Source organism: Ochotona princeps, chromosome 4, assembly GCF_030435755.1.
Source record: "Ochotona princeps isolate mOchPri1 chromosome 4, mOchPri1.hap1, whole genome shotgun sequence".
NCBI lineage: Eukaryota > Metazoa > Chordata > Mammalia > Lagomorpha > Ochotonidae > Ochotona > Ochotona princeps.
In genome coordinates, this window is record NC_080835.1 from 75,966,380 (window position 1) to 75,978,631 (window position 12,252).

General features: G+C 49.8%; 1 protein-coding gene across 5 annotated transcripts in view; it reads right to left on the reverse strand.

Moving 5' to 3' along the window:
* Nucleotides 1-8,201: 8,201 nt before the first annotated feature.
* The window catches only part of TTC12 (tetratricopeptide repeat domain 12), a 42,780-nt gene continuing 38,729 nt past the window's right edge, over nt 8,202-12,252 (reverse strand). For all 5 annotated transcript variants that reach the window (XM_058663902.1, XM_058663899.1, XM_058663903.1 and 2 more), the window contains 4 exons: nt 11,910-12,011; nt 10,241-10,340; nt 9,203-9,428; nt 8,202-8,322 (listed from right to left, as the gene is read on the reverse strand). In XM_058663902.1, the coding sequence (XP_058519885.1) occupies nt 8,247-8,322; nt 9,203-9,428; nt 10,241-10,340; nt 11,910-12,011 (504 nt within the window). In that variant the 3' untranslated portion in view covers nt 8,202-8,246. The remainder of the gene's footprint in view (nt 8,323-9,202; nt 9,429-10,240; nt 10,341-11,909; nt 12,012-12,252) is intronic.

Here is a 12,252-nt window from a genome sequence, read left to right on the forward strand (position 1 = left end):
GTGGTCTAAACATTGAGGGTGGGGGAGGGGTGGTTCCCCAAGAAAAGCCAAGGCATCATGATCAGAATAGGGTGACTCTTCTTGCGGTCGGGTTAAGCTCACTGCCCATTGCCCCAGGCCCAAACATGGAGGAGGAACAGATGCTCTGTGGTCCCACACCTGGCAGGGACAGAATTGGGAACTGCTTCCCAGTGCATGCTGGTCCCAGAGAGCCTCCTTGGCTAGCCTCCTGCCACTGAACACACGTTCCATGTCTGCAGAACGATGCTCTTGTCTCCATGGCTGGGATGATTGCAGCCACCAGTCCAGCTAATTGGAATGTTCTCATTTCAAAAATACTAGCCCTCTTCCAGTTCCTGAATTTCCTCTGATTCTACTTGTCCTGAGAAGAGACAAACAAGAGTGCATTTCTTTTTTATGCAGAGCATCAGATGTGGTCCAACGGGGATGAAGCATCTGAAATCAATTGTATTGTGATGGAGAAGGGTGCCCCAAGCAAACACCAAAGGGAGAGGAGCAGGGACCAGCCACGTCTCTGTTCCTTCACTTGCTCAGCGTTATTCCGCAGTGATCCTTCTGGCTTGGAGGGCAGGTTGAATTCCTCCTCCTCCCTTGGGAGAAAGCATCACAGCTGAACCTAGAAGTGATGAAGTCCACTGAGGTTCAGATTTGTGTCACCAGCAAAGGTCCCACTACTTACAAGCTACTGTAACATGGCGGGCCCTCTGTGTCCACAGGCCCCGCATTCCTAGATACAGCAGATAGAATCAAAGCATGTGAATAACTGTGACACCCGGATCCCCTTCATGGATATTGCTATGAGAACTGATGTAAAGTACAGAGGTACTGGCCCAAGGGGAGCTGTTGCTTGTATCCAATTCATTTTAATGGCCTGTTATAATTGGTATAGAGGTGACCAAGAAAAACTGGATTCATCTTGCTGAAAGTTTTTTTGAGTCATCTTGCATGGTGTTAGCACACAGCAGGTACTCAATGTATGCATACCGGGGGAATGAATGAATGAGGAGCTTTTCAGGAGCATTCATTGCCCCAAGAAGCTTGGGCGAGGAGTATCCAACAGGGCTCCTGGCTGTCCAAGGAGGGTGGCAGGGCCTGGAAATCCAAGTACCCCATTTCCACAGAAGTGGTGCCCTGGCCACTGCAGGCTCAGTGCCTTCTGTAACATGCGTTGCTGGATCAGATGTGAAGCAGAAGTTAATCCATGGCAGTGGGAGGACTTAAGCTGTTATCTAACAGACTGGTGCTGGATTAGCAAGGCTTTCTGATAAACCCTTAAAGGGGTTAGAGTTTCATTTTGCCCTTCATGCTCAGGCAGCAAGTGAAGGAAACTGGCTAGTTGACTGAGCTACAAATTGGGCCCAAAACCTTAACTGAGGGGAGAGCAGTCACCTTCAAGGTCAAGTCTAGATTTTTTTCCATCAGTTCAGCCATGTTGTCCTCAGGAAATTCCAGACGAGATGTTGAGTCTCCCTGCCCTCGCTTCCCTGGACGTTAAATAGGAAGTAATAATGTCAGCTTCCCAGGGATGGGGTGCTGATGGAATGAGATCACTGACATGAAAGGCCTTTGAAGAAGTTAAAAGTCTTTCCCCACAGGAGGCAGTTATTAATGCATACAGGAGACACACGGCGGGGCTGAGGCTTGGCCTCAGACACCAGGATTCACAGTGACCTTTGATGCAGAGCCCTGGACCTTCATCTGTTCAGAGGCAGCAACAAGGGTCCCATCCCCTCCCCTGCTGGCCACTGGGTAGGACAACCATGGTGGCAGCCACCAGGGAGCCTATGGTGTCTGGTCATGGGCATGGGAACAACAAGACAGTGCCACAATATGGAGGGAAACCATTCTCACTGATGGACACTTTCCAGGACAGGACCATGCACCAGCTCAAGGCCACACCCTCCAGAATAACATTTTCTTGATGAAGGACATTATTCCCCTATTTTAGTCTAAAGCTCTATTTTTAGTCTAAAGCTCTTCCACAAGAAAAGCAATCTTTCAAGTCTTTTTTTGTTGGTTTATTTTATTTTTATTGGAGAGTCAGATACACAGAAAGGAGGACAGAAAGGAAGATCTTCCGTCTGTTGATTCAATCCCCAAGCTGCCGCAAGTGCTGGAGCTGAGCCAACCTGAAGCCAGGAGTTTGGAGACTCTTCCGGATCTTCCACGTGGGTGCAGGGTCCCAAGACTTTGGGTTGTCCTCGACTGCTTTCCCAGACCACAAGCAGGGAGCTGGATGGGAAGCAGGGCTGCCAGGATTAGAACCAGTGCCTGTATGAAATCCTGGCACATGCAAGGCAAGGACTTTAGCTGCTAGGCTACCGCCCAGGGCCCATTCTTTCAAGTCTTTAATGCATTTAAATTTTAGTTGGAGAGATGAAAACAAGGCACAGGAAAGAATTTCATAATAGGATGTGAAGGTGTGACACAAAGCAGGAATTCAGAAGCTGGGGGACCATGAGGGCTGGAGAAGCTGAACATGGAAGCCAAGTGATGAGTGCCTGGGCAGGCTAGATGCAGGTCTCAGACCAGTGGCTGGGCCCGTCTGTGCCTCCAGGTCCTAATCTGTAAAGGGAATATAGCAGTAGCACCTGACTCATCAGACAGAATGTGAAACCCAGGAAGTATGTGACCGAAGGTGCCTACAGACATACTGGGCTTAAGGAAAGGAAACCAGAACATTGTTTAAAGGTGTGTGTGTGTGTGTGTGTGTGTGTGTGTGTGTCTGTGTTGGGGGAATTGCAGAGCAGGAGGGTAAGGAATCAGTATGTGAGGTACACAGAAGGCTGAGGAGTTGGCCCAAGAACAGAGGGAGTGGGAGGAATAGTCAAGAAATACCAGTCAGGCCACCCTGGGGAGCTGGTGCCCCAAAGCAAACCACACACATCTAGGATCCAGGATCAACCTTCACTTGACCCTAAAATCAAACTCAGTGAGGGTCAGGCACCCAGCATAATGGATAAGATGATCACATCCCAAAGAGGAGTACCTGGGATGGATTTACAATGCTGCTACCAATCCCAGTTTGTTGTTCGTGGGCCCCTGGGAGGCAGCAGATAACGGCTTTGGAGATTGGTTGCCTGCTCCGCCCATGGGAGGCACGGATTGAGTTCTTGGTTCCTCGACCTTATGGGCATTTGGAAAGTGAATCAGTATATTGAAAGTTGCTCTTGCTTCCTCATCAGTAGTAAGTTTTCTTTCAAGAAAATGCGGTAAAGTTACACTGAATGGGTCACGTGCAAAGTCTGTGCGTAATTTTATCATTAGTTTATAAGAAAAAAATCACCTGAGGGATCATAATAAATACGTTTATTTTAACTTACACCTAGAACTTATGAAAGCTGTTCTTACATTGTATGGTAAAAGAATGCCCATACATGTTATAGTAGGCTAGGTAAAAATAATGTGACAGCCGAATTGGTAAAAGTTTAAAAATGTAGAAAGCACTCAGATCTCACTCCACACATGTGGGTGGCCACACATACATACACACATGTGTCACAGACACATATGCACATGCATGCATGCTAAGCAAAGGAGTTTGCCCTTTATCATATGGACAGTTGGGAATAGTGCCCGAGAAGGAGTCCGACATGATGAAAGTGGGGCTTAAGAGGATTATTGTGGTTGCACTGCGACTGAGTCAGGGAGATCAGCGTGGAGGTATTATAATTATTCACGCAGACCAAACCTGGAGCCTGCCTTTTCCTCCTTGGGCCTACCAATGATGTTGCAGTGTGGAGTTCTGCAGCATTACCTGCTGTGGGATGCCTGTTCTCTGGACCCTTCCCTGCCATCCAGGTCCTCACCCATCTTCCCCAACCCTGTCTTCCACTTTCTGCAGATCCATTAGAGCTGAGCACCCAGGAACCTGGAGGTCCACTTCGCTCGCCCCCACCTCAGCTCCTGTAGGAACCCTTCAGGTCATTATTAAATATCCTTGGGTTGAGAGCTTCATGAGAGAGCACACAGGGAAGGCCAGGTAGGGGATGTCTTTGCAAACTCCTGCTCTGTGTGGGTTCCCTGCGTGCCAAGCTCCATGCCAAAAGCATCACAGAAATCATCTGATTTGATCCTCACAGCAAACCCAGAAGGTAGGTATCATATATAGCATCACTACCACCTTTGGTAAGACAAGGCAGTTGCAGGGGCAAAGCAGCTGCCTGGGGTCAGGAGTGATGACAGGTTGAGCTGGGCTTTGAGTCTGCACTCCCTCAGCCCCAGGTCCTGCCTCCCAGCCTCTTTGGCATTCCTGTCCTTATCTGTATTTGCAGGGTCCTTGAACAATGATGAAGAGGAGTCACTCACCTAGTTTTTCTGTATGTTAGTTTCCTTATTCACAAAATGAAGAATTGTGGGATAGACATCGGGGGGGTGGTGGCAGAGAAATTATATCAGGCAAATGAAACTGGAGGAATTCCAATAGATAATGGACATAGATACTTGAACATTCTAGGAGCCCTTTTTTCCCCCTCACCATTTGTCCAAGTACGCTTCATTTTCTTGCTCACTTTCTTGCTGTACCTTTGATCTAATATAAATTTTTCTTGCACGTTAACTCACCTATAGTTGCATGACATTTATGTTTTAGTTGCAGAAGGTTGTATTCTGCATTGCCGTGTGTGTGTGTGTGTGTGCTTGTGGCTAGAGGAGCATGAGACCTCTAAATGAGCAGTAGGACTGCCACAGATGAAAAGCACAGATGTGAAGGTAGAGGTGCCAATGACAACCGAGTGACAGGCAGGGTAAGCTGAATGGGCACAGCTGGCCAAGAGCCACATCCATACACGATCCTGCCAGGGACAGTAGCCCAGCCTGGCTGGCAGAAATCCTCCCTCCTTAGTTGTCCTGCCCTTGCCGAGTCCTCCATGGAGAACTCATCTGTCATTTTGCCTTTTTTGAAACAGGCTGAATTTGTGATCTTGTTAACTAGAAAGGAATCATCCAGCCGGCTGCTCTTCACAGAAGCCCAGCAGCGTTTGGCTGGAATGGCACCCTGGTTGGGCAGCAGCTATGGAGGAGGTGCTCAGCTGTGAGCTCTGGTGGGCTCTGCTACCCTCTTTCTAGGGCATTAGGGAGAAACAGGCACACGGCTCTGGGGCCTGATGAATGTGCAATTGGAGCATCAGTCATTGGGATCAACAGGTTTGCCTGCTTCCCACCTCAAGACAAATAGCAGGTAACAGGGAACATCTGTCCTGGAAAAGGGGTTTTGGATGGTGATTCTAGCATCTTCTGATATACAGGAGGTCCTGCTGGTGGAAATGTAACCCAGCCTCTGGCTCTGGCAGGCCTAGTTGGCCTGGCCATGTGGGTCCTGACAAGGAAGATTCAGAATTCCATCTGAGCTGCGAGTGGTGCTCTCAGACCTCACCGCCATGCAATTAACATGGGAAGGCAGAACACTAGATGCCAGACGGGTTTTGGGGGGAGCCTCAGCTTGTTCCCTGGGAATAAGAGAAGGAAAGGCAAATGCAATCTGAATGTCTGCTGCCTTCAGTGAGTCATCTGTGAAGGAGGAGAGCAGACAATGGGTTCATGGTCATTTCTGCATTAACAGTCACTGCTAAGCAAAGGATTTGCTGGTCACCTTTCAATCCCAGTCACTTTGCCAGTTGAACCAGCAGATCCTGCTTTCCTGGGATAAGCCATGCATCTGGCACCTGGAGGTGAGGCCTTTCTTGAATATCTCACAGTTGCTTTCAACACTGCTTGGAAGCCCTGCATGTCAGTGTGTGTTAGAAGTAAGGAAAATGAGGAGTGGGCGTACTTGGCACAGTGGTTAAGACCCTGATTGGAACGTCTGCATTCCCTATGAATACACACCTGACTCCTACTCCTAACCCCAGCTTCCTGCTAATGCCAATCCAGGGAGGCAGGACCCATGCTTCAAGGAATTGTGTTCATGCTTCTCACCTGGGAGGGAGACTTAGCTGGAGCTCCAGTACCAATCCTGAGCTCTGCAGGCATTTGGGGAGGGGGCCAGCAGACAGGATGTCCTTCTCTGTGTCTGTCTGCCTCTCAAATGATAAAGGAAAAGGCTGCGAGCAGGAGCCAGGCTGTCAGATCCTTTTCCACCTGTGGGGGTAGAGCATCTCAGGAGCTCAGGGGCAGCCGATCCTCCTCCAGGGAGGAACAAGAAACCTGACATTCCTCACTCTGTAGGGAGGAGAGTTCACCTGTGATAGCCATTGTCAAGAGCCAGGAAGAGGGAACTCAGCCAGGGAGAAGGTGAGGGGAAGCCAGAACTCCCAAAGATCAGCCGCTGATCACACACACACACACGCGCGCACACACACACACTTTCTCCTTTTTGAAGGCTCCGCGTTATTCTCTGCAAACAGCAGGATTTTTTCCCCCCAGTCTTTCATTTTTCTTTCCCCATGCTGGGCTTAGCATCCAGCCATTCTACCTTTGCAATTCCATAGCCTCTTCAAGGCATTTGTTTACATGGTGGGAGTGGGCAGGTCAGGCCCCTCATTGCATGCCTTCCAGGCACAGTGTCATAGAGCAGTCACAAAGAACTCTAGTGAGCTGTCCCTACTGCCCACCACCCCCATGGACATCGGAAGGATTCAGACCTCCAGATTTCTTCCATTCCCTGAAGTACCAATTATCTACCTCGATTTGATGAATAAAATGAAAGCCAGTGGCTACCTTACTTCCAAGTGCCATTCTTTTAGATGTGCTGAATACTCGTTGGGGAGGAGGATACCACCTCCCACGTGTTTTAGAAGCTTCGATTCTGCATAGGACATGAATTTCCTCATCTCCAGACCCCTCACTTGTAACCCAAATGACATCATACTCAACTCCGCAATCTCAACATGTAGCCTGGTCAACATTTGTATTCATGTAGCAACTTGTAACCCCCGAAGTGTCTGCTCCTCCTAAATTCATCTTCACTGCAGATCTTATCCCAGCTCTTCCAGAAGCAGCAGTTGGGTAAGACTGAAGGTCTATGGAATTTTGATCTTAGGGAGTTCTTAATTTTTTTTATTTTAAAGATTATTTCCTTAAAAGGCAGAGTTAGAGAGAGAGAGAGAGAGAGAGAGAGAGAGAGAGAGAGAGAGAGAGAAACTTCCATCTGCTGGTCACTACTCAAATGCGCACAACAGCCAGGGCTGGGCCAGGTCAAAGCAGTAGCCTGGAGTTTCATCTGGATTCCCCACATGGGTGCAGGGGTCCAAGCATTTGTGTCATCTTCTGTTACCTCCCCAGGCACATTAGCAGGGAGCAGATAGAAAGTGGAACAACCAGGACTTCAATTAGCACCCATATGGGATGCTGGCAACACAGGCGGTGACTTAGCCTGCTATGCCACAATTACAGTTCAATCTGGAATACTTGCCATTCACTGTGCTATGCAGATCTTTTCTCCTACCCTGAAATGATCAAGGGATTATGATCAAGAGTTCAAGAGCAGGAGCACTTAATAGGTGATCCTGGTTTAGAGTGGTCTTGGGGCAAGTGAAAGGCAACAGTGCCTCTGGAGCTGGGGAGAGAACGCAGGAGGGTAGGGTAATGAGCGTGAGTATTTGGGCGCAAGTTCAATAATGAAACAGAAGTCCCTGCTCTGAAATTTGCAGCAGATCACAATCTGAGTGATGTAGACTGGGGTGCTTATGATGCACTTCAAGGGGTTGGAGGTGGGTGTTGGGTGGAGCCTCCAGGAAAGCTTCCAGCACTGCCCAGCACTGCCCAGGGTTCCCCTCGCAGGGGGGCACCACCCATTCCACATACTGAATTCAAGGGACTGTGTGTCTGCTAGGACCAGGCTTCAGGCTGCTGCTATCACTGATGCTGCCACAACTGCTGGAAAATGGATGCTGCTATGCCACTGTCAGAACATCTGGTTTTCCCAGGTGCTGCCTGCAGAAGACAACGGTCAACTGGCAGAATCCAGTTCCTATCCAGAATGATGCAGCAAGGGAGTCTGGGAAGTGTGTTGTCTCCTCGGCTGGCTCCCAGCCTCTGCAGTATGGGTAGGAAAACTGGGAGGCAGGTGCAATGGATGCTGCATAAGCCAAGGCAGTTTCTACCCCAGTGGCCACCCTGGTGCCCAATCTGCTTCCCCCATGAAAACCTAACAGGTAAATGCTCTGAAAAGAAATATTTGACTCTGGCAAAATCTTTATTATAAACAAAGGAACAATCCATAGCATACAGCCATGTGCCTGCACATAGTTGTGAATTCAGAAGAGTACATGCAGACACCATGACCCTCAAGCACTGCTGATGTATTTCATCGTAGAGCTGAGAATTTCTATCCCGTGCAGCTCTCTCAGCTGAGTGGCAAACCTGTCATAGTCAAGAACACAAGATCCGTGACATCAATGTCATGCTTCAGCGCTATCCCCCTTCTCAGAACAGAGGTGGGCTGGCAACCTCAGCCCTCCCACACTGGGTGGCAATGGGCAGTGGCTATGGTACTGAGAAGCTCCAAAGATCAAACAGAAAGGGAGGCTCTGAGGAAGGCCCCCTCAAAACCCTAAAAACACTCTCACTGCAGGGGGCAGGTATGTCAAGCTGATCAGATGGGGACCTTGATCAGATGAGCTCCCTGGCAGGTGCCACTTGGAGCTCATCCTAACCAATATGTCTTGCTTTCCGTGGAGCAAAGATCATATCTGTACCCTCTCTACTTGAACAGTCAGAATCTGAAAGGACCTTAGATGTTATTCAAGCCACGCCCCCTCATTCTGCAGAGGAGAATCCCGGGGTGCAGCTGTAAGGGAAGGGGCTGGTTCTACTCCATCCTCAAAGACTGCCCCCACACTCCTACTTCCCACCCATCACCCCTTTCTAGGCCACAGATAATGCATCAGTGCTGGAGCAGAGCAGGTGCACACGGCATCTGGATCCCCTGCAAGAGGATGCTGGACCCCATCCTCCACTTGTTGGGGCTCAGGGAGGAAAGTGAAGTTAGGGCTCCACTGTGCTGAGAGGAGCCTGCAGTAGGAGAAGCATAAGCGGTCAGTGTGCAAAGCCGAGCACTGGAGCCTGAGTGTGTTCCCCAGGTTCTTAAGAAAGGGCTCCTCCAGGGAGGGATAGGGGGCTTGCATGCAGGATCAAGGGCTCTCTGAGGTGCTGTGTGTCACGCAGTTGGCACCTAAGCATGGTGCTTGGGCTTCACCCCTCACCTAGGGACATGGGGCTGCTCAGAGGTGACCTGGTGTACCTGGGCTCGGCTGTGCACAACTTCCCCAGCGCGATGCCTGCATTGAGCTGCACAGCTGTCTGCTGTGCATCACCGCCTGCCAGCTTCAATAGGACCTGTACGAGGTCGGTCTGCAGCAGGGAGGTTGCCACTTGGGGCACCTCCATACAGTTGCCAAGACAGAGGGCAGCATTGCCCGCCAGGACTTCATCCTCAGAGTTGAGCAGCTGCAGCAAGATGCTGAAATCTGCAAAGATGAGAGAGAACATCTGGTGGCTCCCTCCAATCCCGTGCTGGAGGCTGGCCAGGGACCACAAGTGGCTTGGAACATGGGTTGTGTCAAGGTATATTTGCTGCCCCAGCAACGCTTAACACATTCAGTGTCTGAATACCTCAGCCTTCTCATCTGTCACAGGCAGGGTCTCAAAGTGCTTCAGGCAGCCAGAACAGTGCCAAGCTCAGCAGGGGCAGTGCCAAGGAAGGGGAGACATCAGGTGTGTTTTCCTAATCCCCTACGCCTTAACCCTTGACCTTCCATCTGGAAGGGAGGGAGCAGTCCCAGTGGGACCATGTGTCCACCTCCTGAACCTGCAGGGCCAGAGACAGGACCAGAAGGAAGGGTCCAGCAAACTTGTTGGGGTGGCCCTCAGGTCATCTCTGTGGAGCTGGGGAGGCACATGTGAGCAGGTGCTTCACTAGCCACCAATCCCTGACCAAAACAGCCAAGGTCAACTTCCACTACGAGGACCAAAGCCTTTCCTTGTCTGCCAAAGAGTCAAGGTTCTTCATTGTTTCCCTCTGATATGAAAGAGACCCTGGGGAGGTCTGCTATGGTGGGTGATCTAGAGCCCGACTCATGTGGCCCTCTGTGTGAGCAGCTGGTAGCAGGTCTCTAACCTAGGTGCCCTATCTGCCTATCTTTTCATTGGCAGAAGGCCAATGAAAAGCTCCCTCCCACCCATGGAGGAATCCTGATGTCTGGAAATCCGGTGTCCTTTTCAGCTTCAGAGCTGGATCGAGTTGTGGGATGTGGGTGGCCACTCTGCCAGCATCACTTACGTTTATCCAGCCTCACTAATTCCTCCCGAGCACTGTGGCAAGTATTCGTGCAGATAGCAAGGATCTTGATGGCATAATGTGATGCTGTCGGGCCTCCTGTCTGCATGGCAGAATGAAAATAAAGATTACCAATGTTGGGATTGTTCATGGCTAGATACCACACTGGGCAGTTACCACTGTGCTGCTCAACTCCTTGACTGGAACCAGAGAATTCCACTGAGCACAATGTGTACCTCCCTGTGACCAAGCCTTGTCCCTGCTGGCATGGAGGGTCACTCCCTTTGGCTCACCACCACCTGCACCCCTGACAGGCATGTGTGCCTACACCTGCAGAGCCCTGGGAGACAGCAGGTCAGAGGGTGATGCCAATGACTGACTCAGCCACCACAGTGGGGAGGATGAGCCCTCCTGTGCCATTGAGGACGAGGGCTCACTTGTCAGGCTGATAGACCTGTATGGAGAACATCTGGTCACTAAGGTCACTAAGATATGACAACTGGCAAATCACAACCCTTAAAACCACCATATCCAGGATCTTTAGGATGCATGAATGCATGCATGCATGCAGGTATCTGTGCAAGTGTCAGAGCAGCCTGAGGCTGTCTGCAGGTATTGTACAGAGTAAATGGAGGTCAGTGTCGCAGCTGAAGCTCTGATCCACCATCCTGCCCTTGTCCCAGCAGTAATCCAGCCCTCCCTGTGTCCCAGGGCACATGTACTGTGCACAGTGTTTCCCAAACAGTCTGTAGTGTGAAAACCCTAGCATGAATGAGTGGACCTCCCTGTGTCAGTGGTTTTACATGCGTGGGACCACGAGATGGCAGCCCAAGAATATCCGTTGCCACTTGACTGCTGTGTGGATTCACTTGGTGAATTTTGGCATCCCTTTGGTCACGTGGCAACTCTGCAGCCTACAGCATAAAGCACCACAAGTTGCAAAGAGTCTGGCAGACGTCTTGTTTGAGGACAGAGGCTCCTGTATTTAAGTGAGGCAAGCTGTTTTTGTGGGTGTGCCTCATGATAATTTTTCCTGTTTTGTTCAGGAATCTTTTGTCAAGAGTCACGTCAATGTTGGGGTGGGCAGAAGACGATCCCAAAGTTGAAAATTGAAAATTGAACAAGGCAGGGAGGCTGGCAGCATGGTGCAGTAGCTTAAGCAGCCACCGATTGGATCGATGGCATCCTGTATTGGAGCACTAGTTTAAGTTCCAGATGTCCTGCTTCCCATGCGGCTCCTTGCTAACATTCCCAGCCGCCTGTATGGGAGGCTGGACGGAAGCCCAGGAGTTGCAATCGTTTGGGGAGTGAACCAGTGGACGGAAAATCTGTGTGTTTTCCTCCCTTTCTCTGTTACTTTGCCTTTCAAATAAACTTTGACTATATTATTGTAATAATATGGGGGAAAGCAGTTGCGGGGGGAGGGAACGTGGGGAGGGGGTAAGGGAAATCCTGGAGCCCATAGAATTGCATCGTAAAATTAAAAACAAAATAGAAGGAAAAAAAAGCATTAAAAATAAGTCTTTAAAAAATCGGAAAAAATAAAACCATTGAGCAGGGGGTAAAATAGCAACACATTGGCTACATACCAAGGCCATCTCGATTCTGTGCCTCCCATGAACAAGGAACTCCTGGGGGATGCAGGAGCCTGTAGCGAATGGCATTATCTTACCTTCAGAAATTTGATCATTTTCTTCACCACTCCAGCTCTCAGGGCTGCCTCAGTGACTTTCAAAGAGGAAGGGAGGGTCCGGCTGAGGACACCAGCTGCTCTCTGAGTGAGACAGAAAGAAAAGGGTAATTAAATGTCCTCAGAAAAATATATGACCAATTTCGGAGTTCATGAGGACTCTGGTGAGAACCAAGTAATCACTGGGACTGTGAGCAAAGGATGCACTTTGATTTTAAACCATGGGATGGCAGGTGATAAACAGCAGGTGCCGGTCTCTTTAATAAGAGGACGCAGGCAATCCAAGGGGCCGGGGTCCTTGCCCTCGGCACACAGAGGCACATGA